The sequence below is a fragment of the Oncorhynchus mykiss genome, chromosome 18 (assembly GCF_057628025.1).
Source record: "Oncorhynchus mykiss isolate SJ-2025 chromosome 18, ASM5762802v1, whole genome shotgun sequence".
Classification (NCBI taxonomy): Eukaryota; Metazoa; Chordata; class Actinopteri; order Salmoniformes; family Salmonidae; genus Oncorhynchus; species Oncorhynchus mykiss.
Window position 1 is genome coordinate 24,003,886 of NC_143039.1, and position 22,905 is coordinate 24,026,790.

The 22,905-nt window shown below is 42.1% G+C and overlaps 1 protein-coding gene, 1 long non-coding RNA gene and 1 other non-coding gene across 3 annotated transcripts; 2 read left to right on the forward strand and 1 right to left on the reverse strand.

Moving 5' to 3' along the window:
* Positions 1-4,694: 4,694 nt before the first annotated feature.
* LOC149975438 (uncharacterized) lies at positions 4,695-7,876 on the reverse strand. The gene is made up of 2 exons (XR_016488197.1): positions 7,755-7,876; positions 4,695-7,463 (listed from the first exon to the last, which is right to left on the reverse strand). It is a non-coding gene; the product is annotated as an uncharacterized LOC149975438 (long non-coding RNA).
* A 2,058-nt stretch (positions 7,877-9,934) lies between these two features.
* Positions 9,935-13,749, forward strand: gucy1b2 (guanylate cyclase 1, soluble, beta 2). Its single transcript, XM_090209474.1, has 15 exons — positions 9,935-9,954; positions 10,037-10,131; positions 10,358-10,432; positions 10,555-10,715; positions 10,829-10,928; positions 10,998-11,203; positions 11,416-11,530; positions 11,644-11,747; positions 11,851-12,067; positions 12,165-12,361; positions 12,444-12,567; positions 12,738-12,886; positions 13,022-13,168; positions 13,304-13,458; positions 13,557-13,749. Exons 1-15 carry the CDS (start codon positions 9,935-9,937, stop codon positions 13,747-13,749), a joined length of 2,058 nt encoding a protein of 685 aa, XP_090065600.1.
* Positions 13,750-15,451: 1,702 nt separating this feature from the next.
* On the forward strand, positions 15,452-18,445 carry LOC110495673 (deleted in lymphocytic leukemia 7). The gene is made up of 2 exons (XR_016488644.1): positions 15,452-15,841; positions 17,896-18,445. It is a non-coding gene; the product is annotated as a deleted in lymphocytic leukemia 7 (transcript).
* The last annotated feature ends 4,460 nt before the right edge of the window (positions 18,446-22,905 follow it).

Sequence of the window (22,905 nt, forward strand, 5' to 3'; positions counted from 1 at the left end):
GAGCACTACCAGGTCGTTAAAACCTATGTGAGTGACGATGGTGTCAATATTGGAGTAGTTGGCCAGAACCGTGGGCAGGAGGGAGTCGATGTCATGGACACAGGCTCCTGGGTGACAGTGGACCTTGGTCGGTCCACAGATATTCGCTGATAGATGAAGAGTGGCCAGGTGCCCTTCTTTGCGAGGCATTGGAAAACTTCCCTGGTCTTTGTGGTTGAATCTGTGTTTAAAATTCAATGCTTGACTGAGGGACCAAACAGATAATTGTATGTTTTATTCAACTAGGCAAGTCAGCTAAGAACTAATTCTTATTTACAATGATGGCCTACACCGGCCAAACCCAGACAGCGCGGCCAATTGTGCACCGCCCTATGGGACTCCCAATCACGGCCGGTTGTGATACAGCTTGCATTCGAACCAGGGTGTATGTAGTGACGCCTCTAGCACTGAGATGCAGTGTCTTAAAAATAATGTTAAACAATATTATTACACACAGAGTAAGCCCATCCAAGTTCTGCCCCTGAACACTGTTCCTAGGCTGTCATTGAAAATAAGAATTTGTTCTTAACTGACTTGCCTAGTTAAATAAAGGTAAAATAAAAAATTGATTGATTTTATCATAGTTCTCAAGACCAATAGACAAGAGTTCAGATAAATCAGTAAAGAAAGTGGGGCAGTGCTTTGGTGGCCTATTGAGTCTTATGGCCAGCAATGGTGGCTGACATTTAAACAGTATAGCATGATGCTCAAAAAACCCAAAGTCGCCAAACGAAAAGTCCTTACAGCTGAGAGCATTACTGAAAATAGAGGCTGTCCCCCTCCACTTTTTCCTTTTCTGATAGAGCATGAAAAGCTGTAGTCCGGGGGGAGACTTCAATAAGAGCAGCTGAGAGCATTACTGAAAATAGAGGCTGTCCCCCTCCACTTTTTCCTTTACTGATAGAGCATGAAAAGCTGTAGTCCGGGGGGAGACTTCAATAAGAGCAGCTGAGAGCATTACTGAAAATAGAGGCTGTCCCCCTCCACTTTTTCCTTTTCTGATAGAGCATGAAAAGCTGTAGTCCGGGGGGAGACTTCAATAAGAGCAGCACTTTCCTCCACATCCAAATGTAATGAGTTTGCAGCGTATTTCAGAGATAAGATTAGATAACATTAGGCTTGGTATCAGTCAAGCAAGATCTGATTAGAAGTTTGATGACGTGCCCTAGCCTACCAAGCAAAGGCACTATGGATTTATTTTCCCTGGTTGACACAGACATGCTCAGGAAAGTGATATCACAACTTAAGCCTTCTACCTGCCTTCTCGATCCTATCCCCACCACCTTCTTCACAACCGTTTTCAATTGCATATCTGAAGAAGTGCAAGCTATAGTTAATCACTCCCTGTTCACAGGCACTTTCCCCACTGCACTAAAAACTGTTAGGGTGAAACCCCTTCTGAAGAAAAGTTGTCTATTATTCAACTCTTAGCAATTTTGGGGCAAATCTCCAACTTTCCATTCTTAAGCAAAATTCTGGTGAAATTAGTGTTCGAACAGCTAAATGCTTTTTTAAGTGCCAACTGTATTTTTGAACAATTCTAATCTGTGTTTTTATGCCCACCACAGCACAGAGACAGTCTTAGTTAAAGTGGTAAATGATCTGAGAGCCAACACAGATGCCAAACAACTTTCTGTCCTTGTACTCTTAGAATAAGGTGCTGCATTTGACACTGTTGACCATGATGTCCTTCTGGAAAGACTAGAGAGGTGGGTTGGCTTCTCCGGTCCAGTTCTAAATTGTTTTAGGATCTATTTAACCAGTCAAGTGTTTTTTTGTAACATAAAAATTCATATCACATGTGCCTTCCACATGGTTTGATTTTGGGTCCGGTACTGTTCAGTTTATATATGTTACCCCTTGGCAGCATTATCAGAAAGCACAGCATTGATTTCCACTGCTACGCAGACGATATGCAACTTTATTTTGTGTGTCACAAAAGGATTTTAGCTCCAAGGATAAATTATTAGACTGTATTAGTGATTAAATACTTGGATAGCTCACAACGTCCTCCAGCTAAATCATCATAAGATCAAGGTACTTATTGTTGGAGCCAAATCACAAAGAGAGAATCTAGTCGCACATTTTAATTCATGCTCTTCTGTCTGGTCTACCCAAAAAAGCCATTGGCCAACTGCAAAACATACAGAATGCTACAGCATGGGTACTGACAAAGACCAGATGGAGAGAACACATATCACCGGTTTTAAGGTCTCTGCACTGGCTGCCTGTGAGTTTTAGGGTACATTTTAAGATTCTTCCATTGGTTTTTAAATCAATCCACGGTTGTGCACCCCAATACATGTCAGACATGCTTTTAAGTTATTTACCCAGTTGGTCCCTCAGGTCCTCTTTCACTGGCCTTTTAACTATCCCAAATCCTTGGACTAAGATGCATGGAGAGACAGCCTTTAGTTATTATGCCCCAAGCCACTGGAATAGCCTGCCAGAGAACCTGAGGGGGGGCAAAACTGTGGACATATTTAAAATATATATTTTTAGCTTTGCTTTTCCTTAGGGTTCTTTTTGGTTGTTCAGTTGGGTGTCATTATTTTTTTTTTTACCTGTAAAGCACATTGCATTGCATTCCATGTCTGAAATGTGCTGTATAAATAAAGCTTGATTGGATTTGATTTGACCTATTGGTAGATTGGTAAAAATTTAAAAAAGCAGACATTGAATATCCCTTTGAGCATGGTGAAGTTATTAATTAATTACACTTTGGATGCTGTATCCATACATCCAGTCACTGCAAATATACAGGACTCCTTTCTAACTCAGTTGCCAGAGAGGAAAGAAATCTCTCAGTGATCTGACCATGAGGCTAATGGTGACATTAAAATACAGTGCCTTGCGAAAGTATTCGGCCCCCTTGAACTTTGCGACCTTTTGCCACATTTCAGGCTTCAAACATAAAGATATAAAACTGTATTTTTTTGTGAAGAATCAACAACAAGTGGGACACAATCATGAAGTGGAACGACATTTATTGGATATTTCAAACTTTTTTAACAAATCAAAAACTGAAAAATTGGGCGTGCAAAATTATTCAGCCCCCTTAAGTTAATACTTTGTAGCGCCACCTTTTGCTGCGATTACAGCTGTAAGTCGCTTGGGGTATGTCTCTATCAGTTTTGCACATCGAGAGACTGACATTTTTTCCCATTCCTCCTTGCAAAACAGCTCGAGCTCAGTGAGGTTGGATGGAGAGCATTTGTGAACAGCAGTTTTCAGTTCTTTCCACAGATTCTCGATTGGATTCAGGTCTGGACTTTGACTTGGCCATTCTAACACCTGGATATGTTTATTTTTGAACCATTCCATTGTAGATTTTGCTTTATATTTTGGATCATTGTCTTGTTGGAAGACAAATCTCCGTCCCAGTTTCAGGTATTTTGCAGACTCCATCAGGTTTTCTTCCAGAATGGTCCTGTATTTGGCTCCATCCATCTTCCCATCAATTTTAACCATCTTCCCTGTCCCTGCTGAAGAAAAGCAGGCCCAAACCATGATGCTGCCACCACCATGTTTGACAGTGGGGATGGTGTGTTCAGGGTGATGAGCTGTGTTGCTTTTACGCCAAACATAACGTTTTGCATTGTTGCCAAAAAGTTCAATTTTGGTTTCATCTGACCAGAGCACCTTCTTCCACATGTTTGGTGTGTCTCCCAGGTGGCTTGTGGCAAACTTTAAACAACACTTTTTATGGATATCTTTAAGAAATGGCTTTCTTCTTGCCACTCTTCCATAAAGGCCAGATTTGTGAAATATACAACTGATTGTTGTCCTATGGACAGAGTCTCCCACCTCAGCTGTAGATCTCTGCAGTTCATCCAGAGTGATCATGGGCCTCTTGGCTGCATCTCTGATCAGTCTTCTCCTTGTATGAGCTGAAAGTTTAGAGGGACGGCCAGGTCTTGGTAGATTTGCAGTGGTCTGATACTCCTTCCATTTCAATTTTATCGCTTGCACAGTGCTCCTTGGGATGTTTAAAGCTTGGGAAATCTTTTTGTATCCAAATCCTGCTTTAAACTTCTTCACAACAGTATCTCGGACCTGCCTGGTGTGTTCCTTGTTCTTCCTGATGCTCTCTGTGCTTTTAACAGACCTCTGAGACTATCACAGTGCAGGTGCAATTATACGGAGACTTGATTACACACAGGGGGATTGTATTTATCATCATTAGTCATTTAGGTCAACATTGGATCATTCAGAGATCCTCACTGAACTTCTGGAGAGAGTTTGCTGCACTGAAAGTAAAGGGGCTGAATAATTTTGCACGCCCAATTTTTCAGTTTTTGATTTGTTAAAAAAGTTTGAAATATCCAATAAATGTCGTTCCACTTCATGATTGTGTCCCACTTGTTGTTGATTCTTCACAAAAAAATACAGTTTTATATCTTTATGTTTGAAGCCTGAAATGTGGCAAAAGGTCGCAAAGTTCAAGGGGGGCGAATACTTTCGCAAGGCACTGTAGTTACAGAGTTCAATGGCTGTGATAGGAGAAATCTGAGAATGGATCAACAACATTGTAGTTACTCTACACTACTAACCCAAATGACAGAATGAAAAGATGGAAGCCATTACAGAATAAAAATATTCCAAAACATGCATCCTGTTTGCAATAAGGCAAAAAAGTACAACTGCAAAAAATGTGGCAAATACATTAACTTTATGTCTTGAATACAAAGCGTTATGTTTGGGCAAATCCAACACAACACACCACTTAGTATTATCTTCATATTTTCATGCATGGTTTTATGGATAACCTAAAACACAAGGCCAAATATACGCTGGAGTTGCTTACCAAGATGACATTGAATGATCCTAAGTGGCCTAATTACAGTTTTGACTTAAAATCGGCTTGAAAATCTATGGCAAGACTTGAAAATGGCTGTCTAACAATGATCAACAACCAACTTGACAGAGCTTGAAGAATTTAAAAAATTATAATGGGCAAATACTGTACAATCCAGGTGTGCAAAGCTATTTGACACTTACCCAGAAAGACTCACAGTTGTAATCACTGCCAAAGGTGACTCAAGGATGTGAATACTTACGTGAATTAGATATTTCTGTACTTAATTTTCAAGAATTTCTAAAAACATGTTTTCACTTTGTCATTATATAAATATATTTAATCAATTTTGAATTCAGGCAACAGACTTTGACAACAGACTTTCAGCACACTTATAGGGAAGGACACTCAACAAGCACATTGCTTACACAAATTACTGATGATTGGCTGAAAGAAATTGATGATAAAATGATCGTGGGGGCTGTCTTGTTAGACTTCAGTGCAGCTTTTGAGTCTGCTGCTGGAAAAGCGTATGTGTTATGGCTTTACACCCCCTGCTATAATGTGGATAAAGAGTTACTTGTCTAACAGAACACAGAGGGTGTTCTTTAATGGAAGCCTCTCAAGCACAATCAAGGTAGAATCATGAATTCCACGGGGTAGCTGTTTAGGCCCCTTGCTTTTTTCAATCTTTACTAACGACATGCCACTGGCTTTGAGTAAGGCCAGTGTGTCTATGTATGCGGATGACTCAACACTATACACGTCAGCTACTACAGCAACTGAAATGACTGCAACACTTAACAAAGAGCTGCAGTTAGTTTTAACATTTGTAGCAAGGAATAAGCTAGTCCTAAATATTTCTAAAACTAAAAGCATTGTATTTGGAACAAATCATTCACTAAACCTTAAACCTCAACTACGTCTTGTAATGAGTAATGTGGAAATTGAGCAAGTTGAGGTGACTAAACTGCTTGGAGTAACCCTGGATTGTAAACTGTCATGGTCAAAACAGTTTACAACAGTAGCTAAAATGGGGAGAAGTCTGTCCATAATAAAGCACTGCTCTGCCTTCTTAACAACACTATCATCAAGGCAGGTCCTACAGGCTCTAGTTTTGGCGCACCTAGACTACTGTTTAGTCGTGTGGTCAGGTGAAAATGACAGTTGGCTCAGAACAGGGCAGCAGGGCTGGCCCTTTAAAGTACAGCAGCTAATGGGGATCCCTAATAAATAGAAATACAACAAAATGTGAAATAAGTCAAGGGCTATGAATAGTTTCTGAAGGCACTGTATGTTGTGCCCATATGAATGGTAGTAATCATTGAATAGTCGAGACTTGTTTTCTGGTGGAGTGACAACAGCTACTTTCAGAAAATTTTAGCAAAATATGGTGTTCTGTTTCTAAGTAAAATGACTGAACATAAATGTACAACTACATTTTACTCTCGTAAGTGCTTCCTTATGAACCTGGATCTGAGGGCAGTTATGGTAACTAACATCTACAGTATTTTCATAGACCTAGATAGATATTTCATAGACCTAAATATCTATCTTCACTATCTGGAATGGACCTACATTGAATGGAAAGGAATAATGATAAGAAACAAGTGCAGGCCTATTCTATCCCTATTGGTTAATAACATCAACACAGAATAGAGTACAGGATTCATTCCATGCCATTCTGTTACAGTGTTCCAGTGATGGTGAATTTTAAGGCTGGCTTCGTCTCCATCAATAATAAATAGTTGAAGGAACAATGTATAAACACTGCACATTTAGTCAATAAATGAACATCCTTCAATCAAACAAATGCAATAAGCAATAGGCCTATAGGGCTATTTAATTCACAGGAAGGGTTGAACAGGATGTCAAGCGCAGGTTATTGTAATTTTTTTGGTACTTTTTACCACTTGTTCTCCACATGTTCGTGATATCCAATTGGTAGTTACAGTCTTGTCGCATCGCTACAACTCCCGTACCTACTCCTGAGAGGCGAAGGTCGAAAGTTATGCGTCCTCCGAAACACGACCCTGACAAGCCACACTGCTACTTGAGACACTGCTCGCCGAAAGCCAGCCCCACCATTGTGTCGGAGGAAACACCGTACAACTGGCGACCGTGTCAGCGAAAAAGCATAGGTTATGAAGGATAGTGAAATGACATACAAAATAAATAACATTGTTCCATAAGCCACTGTTAAATATGTCCATGGAGAATGAAGAGGCAAGCTTTACACTACATAGTTTTTAGTGCGACTCTGCGAGAGACTTGGGAGATGAAATCTGACAGGGTACCAGTGTCCGTCCGGCTCCCGATGACTTCCCTCTCCCTGTTGGTCCAAATCGCTCTGTAGAATGGGGTGATGCCATATTCCTCACTAGTTGGTCTCCTGGGACCAGTCCATTTTCTTGATGAGCCGATCTATGTTTCACCGCCTCTTTCATTGTATGGTTTTCCATATTTTCCCTGCCATCAACCTCGATGTTGGCGCATTCGGAGAGATGAGGGTAGAAACTACCCCGGTCTGATGTTGGCTCTGATAGGGACGCGTGAGCAGGAGTGAGTTCTCTCGCCAAGTCTTCATGGTGATCCATGCCCCAGAGTGCGCTTTCACACAACATCCCTGTGTAGAACAAGACAGTAAATATAGTATAAGTTTATACCGTATGTTCTGCTGTAGTTGAAGTGTTACTCGAATTACAACTGAAAAGCCTCCATGCTCTAAACTGTATTTTCGCCGTGTTTTAGTATCTCTACCTTATCAGTTACACCATTGTCATTGCGTTGCCCTCCATGTCAAATGACTCACGCTGATTACAAAACCCATATAACACAAAAAGCGTTGAGAATGGCTGTGATTTGTTGTCGATCGTACAAACTCAGTATTTAAAGAAATAAACGTTCAAGGTCTTACCTGCTTCACCTTTGGCAATGCTGCACTTGAATCAGCTGTAGGCTATTGGTTCTTCACTTCCTGGAGTTACACCAGAGATGGTCTGGGAAGGATTTCTCTACTGTCTCTGGTTACACACCGCGCATAAGCACTTTACTGAAGGAGGGGATTTCTTTTGGAAAAGTACATTGAATTAAAGACGAACAGGAAATACTGCCAACTGTTATAATCATTGTAAAATGAAAATTGCTGTGACGTAATGTCAGAGCAATTTTATGTTAGTTTAAAAAAAGGAGTTGGTTCACTAAAAATCTATGTTTGTTTGATTCCAAATCACCTTGACATTTGACCCTCCTTGAGGGGTCTGGAAATTTCCCGACAAACTGAACATGAACGTTACTTTGATCCTGAGCACTAATCCACCTTTTACAGCAACGATCAAAGTAACTTTGCGTCAGTTCACACTTTATTTTAGGGAGCCATATGTTTTTTGGAAAGCATACCAGGAAGTAGGAAGTTTTTACAATTTAGTGTCTTGTCTTGTTTTGTCTTGTCTTGTGTTACACGTGATGTGTTGTGACACTTGTAAAAATGTATTGGGGGAACAACAGCATTTATAGCTCGTGGGAAAGCATAGGCAGCGCAATCATAATTGTTTATTTGAAAGCGTTGGGATTCAAAACACAACAGTGTAGTTGATATTGACACTACAAAATGCAGGGCCTAATCTGTGTGTTCAGTCATGGAAACGCTCGGAAAAGACAGACATCTAAACTGTTTATGGTTTTTGCAGACTATGTCAAGTCATAATATATTAGAAAAATAAAATAGCTTCCTTTTGCATCCAAAGACTGAAATGCAGTTATTTACTTAAAATAGACCAAATTCCTAATGAGGCTGTTAACCCTTAATCTCACATGCAGCCTGTAACATTGACCTGGACACTATTTTAGGACGATGGACAAGGACTTCCAACCAATAACAGTTCAGGCAACTGTGTGTGTTCTATACTACTGATATACAGACCTACAAAACATTAGGAACACATACTATTGAGTTGCACCCCCTTTTGCCTTCAGAACAGCCTCAATTTGTCGGGGTATGGACTCTACAAGGTGTCGAAAGCGTTCTACATGGATGCTGGCCCATGTTGACTTCATACTTACCACAGTTGGGTTAAGTTGGGTGGATGTCCTTCTGGTAGTGGACCATTCCTGATACAGATGGTAAACTTTTGGGCGTGAAAAACCCTGCATCGTTGCAGATCATGACACAAACCAGTGTGCCTGGCACCTACTACCATCTCCCGTTCAAAGGCACTTACATCTTTTGTCTTGCACACATGCACAATCCATGTCTCAATTATCTCAAGGCTTAAAAATCCTTCTTTAACCTGTCTCCTCCCCTTCATCTACACTGATTGAAGTGGATTTAACAGATTACGTCAAGAAAAGAACATAGCTTTCACCTGGATTCACTTGATCATTTTATGTAATATGTTGTACACTCAGTGTATATTGTATCCACAGGAGGTTGGTGGCACCTTAATTGGGGAAGACAGGCTTGTGGTAATTGCTGGAGCAGAAATAGGCAGAATGGTATCAAATACATCAAACGTGTGGTTTCCATGTGTTTGATGTCATTCCATTCACTCAGTTCCAGACATTATTATGAGCTGTCCTCCCCTCAGCAGCCTCTACTGATTTGATCAACTACCAAGAGAAAGAATACACATTGAGAATAATAAAATAATTGGAAGAATTGAAGATAGGATTCATGCAACAAGAAGATGGGACTGGATGCCATGTAATGTCTAATTCTCACCATATGGTGGCAGTGTAATCGTGTGTGTTTGTGTGTGTGTGTGTGTGTGTGTGTGTGTGTGTGTGTGTGTGTGTGTGTGTGTGTGTGTGTGTGTGTGTGTGTGTGTGTGTGTTTTTGTGTGTGTGTGTGTGAGAGAGAGAGAGAGAGGAGTTAGGGGTTCTGTACATAGAGAGTACAAACCAGGAGGACGAGGACAGAGAGATACCAGAGAGATGGTGAGTATGTCTGTTGATTTTAACATCAAGTCATTCTAGTTTTGCTTTAGACAACTATGATATCTCATATCGCTCTCTTCTTCTTCGCTGTTTGTGTTCGCAGTACGGATTCATAAACACCTGTCTGAAATCTCTGGTAATTGAGAAATTTGGTGAAGAAACATGGGAGAAACTGAGGTCTGGTATTTTGTGTACTAAGTAACTATTGATGTAAATTTGAAACGATTCAGGACATGAGTATGCCAATTCTCTCTATCTCTTCAGGACCCTGGCAGAGGTCCAGGACACGTTCATGACTTATGAGATATACGATGATGTCATAACTCTGCGTCTGGTGCAGGAAGCATGTACTATGCTGGGTAAGTACCAGTCTCTACGTTCTTTACAATTCTATAACAGTGTTTAATCTTGAACCAGAAACACAGGTCAGTGTTTTTGATACCCTTATATCAGTGGTTAGGAGTGTCTACCTCCTCGGGGAAGGGGGTGTGTTTGGCCAGGTGTTAACAACGTCCCTGCTGAGGCCCTCCAGGTGAGGTCAGGTGTTAACAATGTCCCTGCTGAGGCCCTCCAGGTGTGGCACAGGTGACCCAAGTGTGGCCCAGGTGTCCTGTACCCGAGGGGTCACCCCAGAGCCTGTGGACATGACACGGTGTCAGGGTTAGAATTACGGGACAGTCTACAGTCCCAAACTAAGGGGAGAGATAGGCACCATTTAGTTTGACAGTTGGTGATGATATAGTGATGACAATGATGATGATGTGGTGGTGTTGTGGCCACAGACATGCCTTCTGAGGTGGTGCTGAAGCTTTTCGGGGAGTACTTCTTCAGCTTCTGTAAGATGGCGGGGTACGACACCATGCTGCGTACGCTAGGGGGGAACCTGGTGGAATTCATTGAGAACCTGGATGCCCTTCACAGCTACCTGGCTCTCTCCTACCAGGTGACCTTCTCTTTACGGCCTCTACAATGGATCAACTACTACATATTTCAATCCATTAGAGCCCAGATATTTAAAAAAAAAGGTGATGTAGGCAATAAGTATCCTTCTTCCAGGAGATGAACGCTCCCTCGTTCCGTGTGGAGAAGAACGATGATGGGAGGATGTTGCTTCATTACTACTCGGACAGGAAAGGCCTATATCACATTGTGCCAGGTACGGTAATCATCCATACCTAAAGTGTACCTTTAATCTAAGGAGGTTATCTCTTTTCTCTCTGTGCAGGCATCATTGAGGCGGTGGCCAAAGACTTCTTTGACAGCGAAGTGAGCATGACCATCCTTAACCAATCAGAGGAGGACGAGCGCACAGGGAAGAAAGAGCATGTGGTCTTCCTGGTCTCTCAGAGGAGCCGAGGGTCAAAGAGGGATTTCCGGCCCCAAAGAGAAAAGAAGGAGGTAACCAAGGAGGATGAGGAGATTGATAGGAGGGTGAGAAGTTTATTTTTTATTTAAATTTGTCATGATTCAAAACAAGAGTCAAGTAGCAGTGTTTAAGTATTAGATGTTTATAATGGAATGAAAGTAGAATGAGGTCTAGAGGGTAAAAAAAATAAGAGTAAAGTAGTCTACACCCAGCAGACACTGTGGCCTCTATGGGTTTATTGTGAGATCTCTGGTGTATTCCTCTGGTCTGGTAACAGCATCAGGCAGAGGCATTGGAGAGGATGAGAGCCAGGTGGGCCAGTCTGCCCCACTGCCCTGCTGGGAAAAGATCACGCTGGGACATGGTTAGGAGCGTTGTCATGTTTGGAAAAGGTCGGGCTCTTTCTCTACTTGAAGTGTTCACTCCAAAAGCAAAGTTTGTTGGACGCTTTCATGTAGATATGAGAACATCTAATGAGAACGATTCTTCTGTGCCCCCGCCACAGAGAACCTTCTGAAGTCGTTCACACCCTGCTACCCAGATAAGCTGTGGATGGAGGAACAAGCATTCTGCAATGCCTTCCCTTTCCACATTGTCTTTGATAAACAGGTAAGGCAACTTGTATCTTTCTAAGTTTATGCAAAACAATAATTAAGCAGCTATTAGTCCTATTGGTACATTGTTACCAGTACTCTTCTCTATGTGTGCCCAGCTCAAGGTGAAGCAGACTGGGATTAACATCCAGAAGTTTGTCCCTGGGCTGCAGACGATGGACAGCCGTCTGGATGAGTACTTCAGCATTGTCCATCCGCAGGTGACCTTCAACATCGAGAGCATCAGGAAGTTCATCAACAGCCAGTTTGTCCTGAAGACCAGACGGGAGATGGTGCCTCTGGCCTCTCAGCATCAGTCCATGCTCAAACTCAGAGGTTCAGTCAAACTCCCCTTCTCGGATCCGATGTCTGATTATGCAGGTTGACTCTGCATTGTGTCCATGGTATCACTGAATAACTCCCCTGTACCCAGGTCAGATGGTGTGGATGGAGTCTCTGGGCTGTATGGTGTACCTGTGCTCCCCGAAGCTGCGCAGCCTGCAAGAGTTGGAGGAGAGGGGTCTGCACATCTCCGACATCGCACAGCACGACACCACCCGGGACCTCATCCTGCTTAACCAACAGCGTCTGGCCGAGATGGAGCTGTCCAATCAGCTGGAGCGCAAAAAGGCACATACATCTCTCCTTCTTTGTCTGTTTCTCATCTCACTGTTTTCTCATCCTCTTTGTCTATCATGTTTTAATTTCATAGGAGGAGCTGAGGATCCTCTCACGCCACCTCGAGGCGGAGAAGAAGAAGACGGAGACTCTGCTCTACGCCATGTTGCCTCGCCACGTAGCCAACCAGCTGAAGGAGGGCAAGAGGGTGGAAGCAGGTACGATGGCAATGTCTGCCTAATTCCATATCTACCTGGTCCTCCAGACAGGGCCAGCATATCTGCTGCCTTTCATTTTGTTCTACTGTTCAAATGAGCTAGAAGACCTGTGTGATGAAAAGTGTGGCCGTTACAAACATCTCTGCTTCCCCTTTCTCCCTCTATTTCAGGTGAGTTCCAGGTGTGCACCATCCTGTTCAGTGATGTGGTCACCTTCACCAATATCTGTGCTGCCTGCGAGCCCATCCAGATCGTCAACATGCTCAACTCTATGTACTCCAAGTTCGACCGCCTTACCAGCGTCCATGACGTGTACAAGGTATACAGAGAGAAGGAGAGAGGTACATGAAGGGGTAAATGAAAGGTTGAATGAAGGAGAGGAGATAAGGGAAGGACAATTCTTGAGATGCAGCCAACCTTTCAATGAGTGCTATGAATGCCTCGGCTCTTCCAGGTGGAGACTATTGGAGACGCCTACATGGTGGTGGGTGGGGTTCCCATTCCAGCTGACAGTCATGCAGAGCGGGTGGCCAACTTTGCCCTGGGTATGCGTATCGCTGCCCGGGAGGTGACCAACCCTATCACTGGGCAACCCATCCAGGTGACTTTATAGTCCAAAATGAGCTGTTCTTTAATGAAGCTATGGAATTCTGATTTAAAGTGACTGTGTGTGTGTGTGTGTGTGTGTGTGTGTGTGTGTGTGTGTGTGTGTGTGTGTGTGGTGTGCGTGTGCTAGATTCGGGTGGGTCTGCACACAGGTCCAGTGCTGGCTGGTGTGGTAGGGGACAAGATGCCTCGATACTGCCTGTTTGGAGATACGGTCAACACTGCCTCCCGCATGGAGAGTCACGGAGTGCCTGACCACATACACCTCAGCCCCTTCACATACAGGTAGTGCCAACATGGCTCCCATTCAGATTTGCCAATATAGTTGGCCGAAGAACTTAGTTCTAATGGTTCTGATTCTCTCTAACTATACCTATCTGCAGTGCGCTGGAAGATAAGGGCTTTGACATCCTGGAAAGAGGAGAGATCCAGGTGAAGGGGAAAGGCCTGATGACCACCTACTTCCTGCTGCAGAACCTGTGTGTGTCTGAGGACACCATCATGGCCAGAGGGACAGGAGAGCCCTGCGTGTACAGAGACAACCAGCAGGGGGCGGGAGAGAGCGAGAGAGGTTAGGCAATTTGGGTTTGTTCAAATTGCTAGCTAGTAGGGAGAAAAAAAAAGGTTATTAAACAACAAAATGTGTTTATTATTGGACGAGTTATACAGCCTTCATTACATATCAGAAGATATGAAAGATTAATTTTCATAAGATACAGGCAGATAAAGGAGGTTTTCTTGTCCCATTTAGACACAGAAGAACCAGACAGTGTGAGAAAGGAAGAAACGAATGGCCAAACCATGGCATCTGCTTCTTCTTCGGGTGACCTCACCAACGAAGACACACCTTTTCTGGGAGACACTACACCTTTTCAAAAGGGCCACCTCAACGACGTGAACTCACGATTCTGCCGACTGCTCTAAGTATGTGGAGTTGGACTCCATTTGGAAGCATATCATTTGAAAATCTGAGACCATTTAGGAAATGAAATGTTGAACTCCACAAAGGCATGCTAGTTCTGACAGTTTCCAAAGAATCAACAATGTTTCTACACATGCTTGCTAACCCACTGGGCACAGATGTCAATTCAATGTCTATTCAATGCTGGTTCAATGTAATTTCATTGAAATGACGTGGAAACAACGTTGATTCAACCACTGTGTGCCCAGTGGGAAGTTTTATAAATACTGTAGACAGAAAGTAATAAATCGGTATCTCAAATTTTTGTTGATGATCCAATGGTCTCCACGTTGATGCAACATTGTAACCACATTAACATGATGATCTTTAGATATTCTAAATAGGTTGATTCAATCTGTGGGAGACTCCTGGATGAGCTCTGTGTTGTTGTGGTGACTGCCGCCTGCTGGGGGACACCTGGGTTTGCCATGGGGTGGGGACACCTGGGGTTGCCATGGGGTGGGGACACCTGGGGTTGCCATGGGGTGGGGACACCTGGGGTTGCCATGGGGTGGGGACACCTTGTCGGTGCATCATTGCCTTTCCCTCATTAGCACTTTCCTGAGCCTTCAAATGAGTGTAAATGAAATAAGAGACGAGGAAAGGTAGCAGCCATTATAGAAAAGACAAGCTTCACGTGCAGCTGCTGTCAACACCAGAACTCTGCCATAGCTAATACATGCCCCCCAGGCTTGTATTCGATAGCAGAAAGATAGCAGAGAGACGGATCTATTGAATAGAGATGCTGTCATTTTGGGATCCCGAGTGGCACAGCGGTCTAAGGCTCAGTGCAAGTGGCGTCACTACAGTCCCTGGTTCAATTCCAAGCTGTATCACATCCGGCCGTGATTGGGAGTCCCATAGGGCGGTGCACATTTGGCCTAGCGTCATCCGGGTTTGGCCGGGGTAGGCCGTCATTGTAAATAAGAATTTGTTCTTAACTGGCTTGCCTACTTAAATAAAGGTTACATTTCATTTTTTATAGTTTGGGGTCTGCTAGACAACAGCAAGGAACATCTCCTTTCTCTCCTCTCAGCTTTTCCAGATGCTAATCATGAGTACACAGTAACTGTAATCTGCATAAGGAGGTGTTGATGTGGGATCTTATATAGCCTAAACCTTGTACAGTTAGACGTGTTTAGTTTAGGTCTGGTTCCTAATTTTCCAACTCCCTGTGGTCCTTTTCGCTGACTAAAGTAAACAGATAACAGTTGAGAAAAAGTGTCATGTGGTGTGTGTGTGTCTATGTGTGTGTGTGTATGTTAGGAAAGTGGCTGTCATTAACATTTTAATTACCACAAATACCAGCGATAGCACAACAATTGACGCGTGAGTGGGAGAGGTGGAGACTCTTGTGACTTTTAAGCGCACCTAGGTGCAATCGCGCTACAGGCAGCGACACAGAGAGAGGCCCAAATGGAGACAGCAACGTTGCAGGACAGTCCCATGGAGCACCAAACAGAAGCACTGAAGTTGCTACAGAATGTGCGCCCTCACCAAACAGCGATCAGTAGGCCCAGTAAACTTGGACTAGAAAAACAAGTGACAACCATCCACGACTCGTCAGCAGCGGCCCGCACAATAGCAGAAAAGGCGCGTGAAAGTGTCATTACGCAGCTAATCGATATTCTAACCCAAATACTCACAGTCGAGGAAGAAATCAGTCATAGTTTGTTTCAGGATCTGAGGACATTTCTGCACCCTAAAGTGAGTGTTTTATCCCTTATATGAAATTCTAATTTCTTGGTGAGTGATGGTTTGCACAATTTGACAAAAAGTTTGATATCTTTCTATTTGGTTGATAGGCTAGAGATTAGAATAATGATTATGAATGAGAAAACAATATTGTATGAATATCAAAATATTTTGTATATGTTAAAAAGAAACTGCATTTGTTATGACTGACTCATGTTGGCTAGACGTAAAAGCTTCCCAGTCGAAACAGTTCACGGATATATTATGACGACGTTTTTGTGACGTTTTGGTCTTTTTTTCGTGAAGGGTATAATTGCAGCCCGCAATTAGGGGCGTTTTCTGATATAGGTGTTTCTTGATATCAAGTTACACCAATTGATGCTAGCCATTGGTCTGTGGCCGTTTATTTTATGTCGGGACAACAGTTGTTGACAATTGTAGCTAAGCCTAACCCTTTTCTTAACTTTAACCGTTAATAATCCTAACCTGACACGTACGTTATCCTAACCTTTATGTTTTCTATTGTAAAGCCATTCAAAATGTCAAATATAGAAAGAACAAACAAAGAGTGTACAAACAACATTCCTTTTCTGCTCTTACCAGAGTTTCTAAACGGTCGTCACTAGTTACCACAGCCACAAAGTGATTGCTTCCTACAAGAGCACAAAACGTGTACATTTCTAGACATATTTAAAAGCAAATCTAGAGCCGATTCTGTAATAATAATGGTATGGTAATAAGAATGCATTTAATTTTGTAAAGTGGTTTCTTGCATCAAACAACAAGAACATTTTCAGTCACCTCCTTGTCTAAAGGACAAGTGGATAAACAGGATAATGTCAAACCCAGATTTTTTTTCTTCTTCAAAGGTCTCATGGAATGTTGGCCTACATTGAACACAACACATTGGCTACTACTGTAGGCTGAATGATAGAACAGCCATTTCCAAGTTCAAATGTTATGGAATGCATTTTCTGAGTTGTTTTTGATGGTAGGCCACACTGGTAGGCCTATATTATGATCAAATAGCCACAGTAGCCAACTTGAACACTGTCTGAAACTGTAACTTAAAGCGGGTACAGCCTCAGTGTTCACAGTAAACTCGAGCTGTAAGTTGAAATTTGCTCAGTGAAATAAACATTTTGAGGAAACATTGCTTCTCTTACTTTATTAGTTAACAAATGTTCATGTGGATTAGTCCACCTTAGTTATCCTAAACTGCGATGTAAACAAATCATCTGTGGCAAGAGCCCATCAGTCTAGTCTGACTAGTTTTCATGCACATTACTTCACTAGAGAAGTACTGCATCAAACATCTAGATGTAAATAGACATTAAAAAAAATGTCAATATGTTACAGATTTCTTGATTTACCTTAATTAATTGAAGCTATTTTGAGGAACTGTACTGGCTCTGTTGTTGCTATGATGAGACGAGCGACAAACAATAGTAATATTGCCGCTTTTTCATTTTTTTCAAACAAAGGTCTTCGGGAGTATGCGAGCAGAGATGTTCGCCTAGCCGAGTTCTGCTAGGAGCAAACCGAACCTATGTATGCGGACGCCTCTACCAAATATGTTTTATAACTAACCCAAGATAGACCAGAGCCTGTCGTTTCCAATGGGAGCAAATAAATTATAGTGGGCAAAACAAGCAAGGCGGTGAACAGAGCCAAGCACGAGCTAGTGAGAACCTATTGGCTCAATCTAGCATTTATTTGCATATTTCCGTTAGGGAATGTCTACTCTGTGAAATGTGCGTGTGCAAGAACTCAAGTCTCCCTTGCACTCCTAAACAACACCATTTTTAAAACTTTGTCAAAGTGTAAAGTCTACAAAACTCAATCCATTCTGTTTGTTATAGATTTTAGTTTTGGAAATTGTATGAGATTTGGTTTCATCAGCCAAAATCCATCTCGCTCCATCTACTCCCACTGCCGGCCACTGGGTTTCCTCTCATCACCATATTTGGAACTGAGTGGAATCGCCAACCTGATACTTCACATATATACATCCAGTGAAATATCTGGCTCGTTGTTCTATCTGTGCCTCTACTCTCTCCAACTAGGAAAGCATAGAGCTGAGGAACATCTGTGTGCGCATGGCAGTGAGGGACTCTGACTGTCAGAAGGACCGGGACCTTAGAGATCTGCAGGACTGTTTAAAAGCCATGGTGGACAGTCTGGTGTCTTCTCTCATCAACGTGAACCATCCCGTGGCCGTTCAGACATCACGCACGCTTGAAGAGATATATCTGAGCTTCCCTGAAATCTGAATAGCTAATATCTCACTTTACCTAATCTCAGGGTTGATAGCATATTGTTTACTTGAATGTACATTTTAAATAATTTATTTTATTTCAAATTATTGGAGGTGCAACTATGTAGGCCTCCTTTGTAAAAAGGAATGTCAGAAGAAATGATACTGGGACAAACATGTGTGTTATGCAAAGTGTTTTATACAAATCCTCCTTAAAGGCCTGAAGTTTCTGTCAGTTTGAAAAACCTACCAGTAATTCCAGTTCCCAACAGTTGTGTACTGTAGACCTGCCCACGGTGGGTTGGCCTTTACAAAGTATAATTATGTTTAATTGGGTAATAAACATTGATTGAATCGTTGTATGATGTTGTTACTTCACATTTCCGTGGATATATGTTTAGATCTGACCTTTAATACAAGGCGTGACTAAAAGGGCTATGTGGATGAATGAGAAGGATGGGCATGCCCGCACACTATAGCTGTTGTCACCAGATGGCGGTATTTATCAAGGAAGTAGTTCAAATCCATTATCTTGGTATTTTGTGCTAGCCCAGCACTAAAGCACCTGATTCAACTCATTTACTATACATCAAGCCCTATAGCCCTTGTTTAGACTTTGTGGATCCCAGGACCAGGATTGAAGAGCATTGCTCTTAAGAAATAAGAGGCTACAAGTTGTAAAATGTTTTAAAATGTTTTATAGTTAGACAGGTTTTTTATAGTACTACTGTAGATACAGTGGGGCAAAAAAGTATTTAGTCAGCCACCAATCGTGCAAGTTCTCCCCCTTAAAAAGATGAGCGGGAGAGAGGGACTATGACAGACAAAATGAGAGAGAAAAAATCCAGAAAATCACATTGTAGGATTTTTAATGAATTTATTTGCAAATTATGGTGGAAAATAAGTATTTGGTCAATAACAAAAGTTTATCTCAATACTTTGTTATATACCCTTTGTTGGCAATGACAGAGGTCAAACGTTTTCTGTAAGTCTTCACAAGGTTTTCACACACTGTTGCTGGTATTTTGGCCCATTCCTCCATGCAGATCACCTCTAGAGCAGTGATGTTTTGGGGCTGTTGCTGGGCAACACGGAGTTCAACTCCCTCCAAAGATTTTCTATGGGGTTGAGATCTGGAGACCATAATTTACAAATAAATTCATAAAAAATCCTACAATGTGATTTTCTGGATTTTTTTTCTCATTTTGTCTGTCATAGTTGAAGTGTACCTATGATGAAAATTACAGGCCTCTCTCATCTTTTTAAGTGGGAGAATTTGCACAATTGGTGGCTGACTAAATACTTTTTTTGCCCCACTGTAGATACTGCATTAAAGCAAGTTAGTTGACAGCCCTATCAAATATAGTTGTGAACGCGAGTTCTAATACCGGGTCGGCTGTTCACGGGTGGACTCCATTACACAGGCACATACAGAACTCTAAGCTTGTGACACATCCTGTTCTCAGGGTCTCAGACGGTCCTAGACGGCTGAGTCAGGAGTCAGGGCTCGGGCCAGAGCCCACCATGTGGTGCGTGGGTGTCTGGAGCAGTCTGCAGTCTGGCTTTAGAGGTTGTCCCAGGATGTATGGACCCCCATCCCACTCGTTCCACTCTAGCATGTCTCCATTGTTTCCTAGGAGTTCTAGATAAAGTGCAAGATGATTCATTCAATAATTAATTCATCCATTGAGTCATCGTCTGTAATCTGAATTTCATTTATCACCAGTTGTGGCTAATTGAAGACAATGTAGCCTGGCAGGTAGCCTAGTGGTTAAGAGCATTGGGCCAGTAACCAAATGATTGCTGGTTGGAATCCCCGAGCCATCAACAGGGTGAACAATGTGCCCTTGAGCAAGGCACTTAACCCTAATCGCTCTGGTTATTAAGAGCGTCTGCTAAATGACGTTAATGTTCTGTGTACGTGTGTTGTCTTTATGTACACTATGTATTTGACTAATAGGTTATGACAGCCTTCTGAACTCTGATCCAATCTTTACTGCAACTCTGGAGTATTACAAAAAGGATCCTTTCTTTTCAAATGATATTCTCTAAACCCTGCACCTGTATGGAGTGATGTGATGTGTGTATACTGTGTCTATGTCCATTTGAATGGTTCCAGACAGAACCTGTGTGATAGCGGGAGAGCCATGCAGTGACTCACCATTGTGGGAAAACTGTAGGTTCAAGAATCAGTCCCACAACAGCATAGGACTGTGGAGGTGCTAAACAGTGGGCGGTAGGTGGTGGTCAGAGGGAATTTCCCCCCTTGGTCTGATATGGGTCTAGGTAGGCCCTGACAGCTGATTGGTTGGGTAGTTTAGTGTTAGCACTGTAAACCACATAGAGGGTTGTTGAAGCATCCTGACAGTTTTGGTACCGTTATCGAGTTTCTACGTCTAGCTGAGTGAAATCAGACAAGTCACGAGTCACCTTCTCCTCTCCTGGGGTGGGAAGGGTGATGTCATGGCTTAGATGTTGGTTGCCATGGTTGCTGCACACAGAGTGTGTGTGTGTGTGTGTGTGTGTGTGTGTGTGTGTGTGTGTGTGTGTGTGTGTGTGTGTGTGTGTGTGTGTGTGTGTGTGTGTAAATATATGCATGGGTGGGGGACTGAATTGACTAGTGGGTTTTCGTCCATGATGTCATTCTAGCAGGGTGACTTTGGCATGTGTGAATATGTGACTGATTGGGATCTGCTCTTTACCCCACAGAAGCAGTCAAAGAAATGACGTGCCTGCTTGTGTGTACCCTCCAGAGAGACTTAATAAGGATTTGATTTATAACCTAGAGATGGTCATTTGATCAGCTGCACACCCCAACCCCCCAGACATCTCTCCCCTTCTTCCATCACTCCTCTAAGGTGCTGTTCACAAAGGTACCCAATTCAATTCTCACTAATTGGTCTTTTGACTAATCAGATCAGCTCTGAAAAAGAGCTGATGTGAAAATATCTGTTTTTTTGCACAATTAGTGCAAAAAATACCAGAATTGGGTTGTCTTTCAATTAAATTTAAAGGGCTCCATCTCTTCATCTCTCTCTCTCTCCCTCCATCTCTTTCCATCTCTCTCTCTTCTAATCTCTCTCACTCGCTCTCTCTTTCTCTTTCTCTCTGTCTCTCTTCCTCCATCTCTCTTTCCATCTCTCTCTCTCATCTAGCTCTCTTTTCATCTCTCTCTCATCTCTCTCCCTATCTCTAGCTAGAGGGTAGTAAGGCTAGTACAGAGTCAGTGTACACTTTTAGGAAGGAGTCACATTCATTCTCATTAGATCTGGATTATGTCAAATGGAAAGAGTCACATTCATTCTCATTAGATCTGGATTATGTCAGATGGAAGGAGTCACATTCATTCTCATTAGGTCTGGATTATGTCAAATGGAAGGAGTCACATTCATTCTCATTAGATCTGGATTATGTCAAATGGAAAGAGTCACATTCATTCTCATTAGGTCTGGATTATGTCAAATGGAAAGAGTCACATTCATTCTCATTAGGTCTGGATTATGTCAGATGGAAGGAGTCACATTCATTCTCATTAGATCTGGATTATGTCAAATGGAAGGAGTCACATTCATTCTCATTAGATCTGGATTATGTCAGATGGAAGGAGTCACATTCATTCTCATTAGATCTGGATTATGTCAAATGGAAAGAGTCACATTCATTCTCATTAGATCTGGATTATGTCAAATGGAAGGAGTCACATTCATTCTCATTAGATCTGGATTATGTCAGATGGAAGGAGTCACATTCATTCTCATTAGGTCTGGATTATGTCAGATGGAAGGAGTCACATTCATTCTCATTAGATCTGGATTATGTCAAATGGAAAGAGTCACATTCATTCTCATTAGGTCTGGATTATGTCAAATGGAAAGAGTCACATTCATTCTCATTAGGTCTGGATTATGTCAGATGGAAGGAGTCACATTCATTCTCATTAGATCTGGATTATGTCAAATGGAAGGAGTCACATTCATTCTCATTAGATCTGGATTATGTCAGATGGAAGGAGTCACATTCATTCTCATTAGATCTGGATTATGTCAAATGGAAAGAGTCACATTCATTCTCATTAGATCTGGATTATGTCAAATGGAAGGAGTCACATTCATTCTCATTAGATCTGGATTATGTCAGATGGAAGGAGTCACATTCATTCTCATTAGATCTGGATTATGTCAGATGGAAGGAGTCACATTCATTCTCATTAGATCTGGATTATGTCAAATGGAAAGAGTCACATTCATTCTCATTAGGTCTGGATTATGTCAGATGGAAAGAGTCACATTCATTCTCATTAGATCTTGATCATGTCAGATGGAAGGAATCACATTCATTCTCATTAGATCTTGATCATGTCAGATGGAAGGAATCACATTCATTCTCATTAGATCTTGATCATGTCAGATGGAAGTGGACGGAGCATGACAGGGCAGAAATCCATAAAACCCAAACCGCCTCCAGGTTTCATGATGACCTCATACAGATACAGAACACCCTGACGTCATCAGTCTGTCAGTCTCACCTTCACTTATTGAGGGGCAGGGCCGGCTCTAGCCTTTTGTGGGCCCTAAGCGAGATTTGGTAAGTTTTAGATTTAATTTCTTGCAATTCTACCCATTTTGCCATGGGTGTAGAGAAAATGTTGCAGTTTTATAACAGATGACATGCAATTCTAACCATTTGCCATGGGGCGGAGAGAAAACAGCATTTTTATGACAAATTTCATCCAATTCTACCCATTTGCCATGAAGTGGAAAGAAATGGTTGCAGTTTTAAAGCAAATTTCCTTCAATTCCACATTTTTTTTAATGACTTA

Bases quoted from the DNA above. Each gene is read 5' to 3' on its own strand.
- gucy1b2 (XM_090209474.1), top strand. From the start codon at position 9,935: ATGGGAGAAACTGAGGTCTG. The intron at 9,955-10,036 runs GTATTTTGTGTA...CTATCTCTTCAG, and splicing joins ATGGGAGAAACTGAGGTCTG to GACCCTGGCAGAGGTCCAGG. The intron at 10,716-10,828 runs GTGACCTTCTCT...TCCTTCTTCCAG, and splicing joins ACCTGGCTCTCTCCTACCAG to GAGATGAACGCTCCCTCGTT.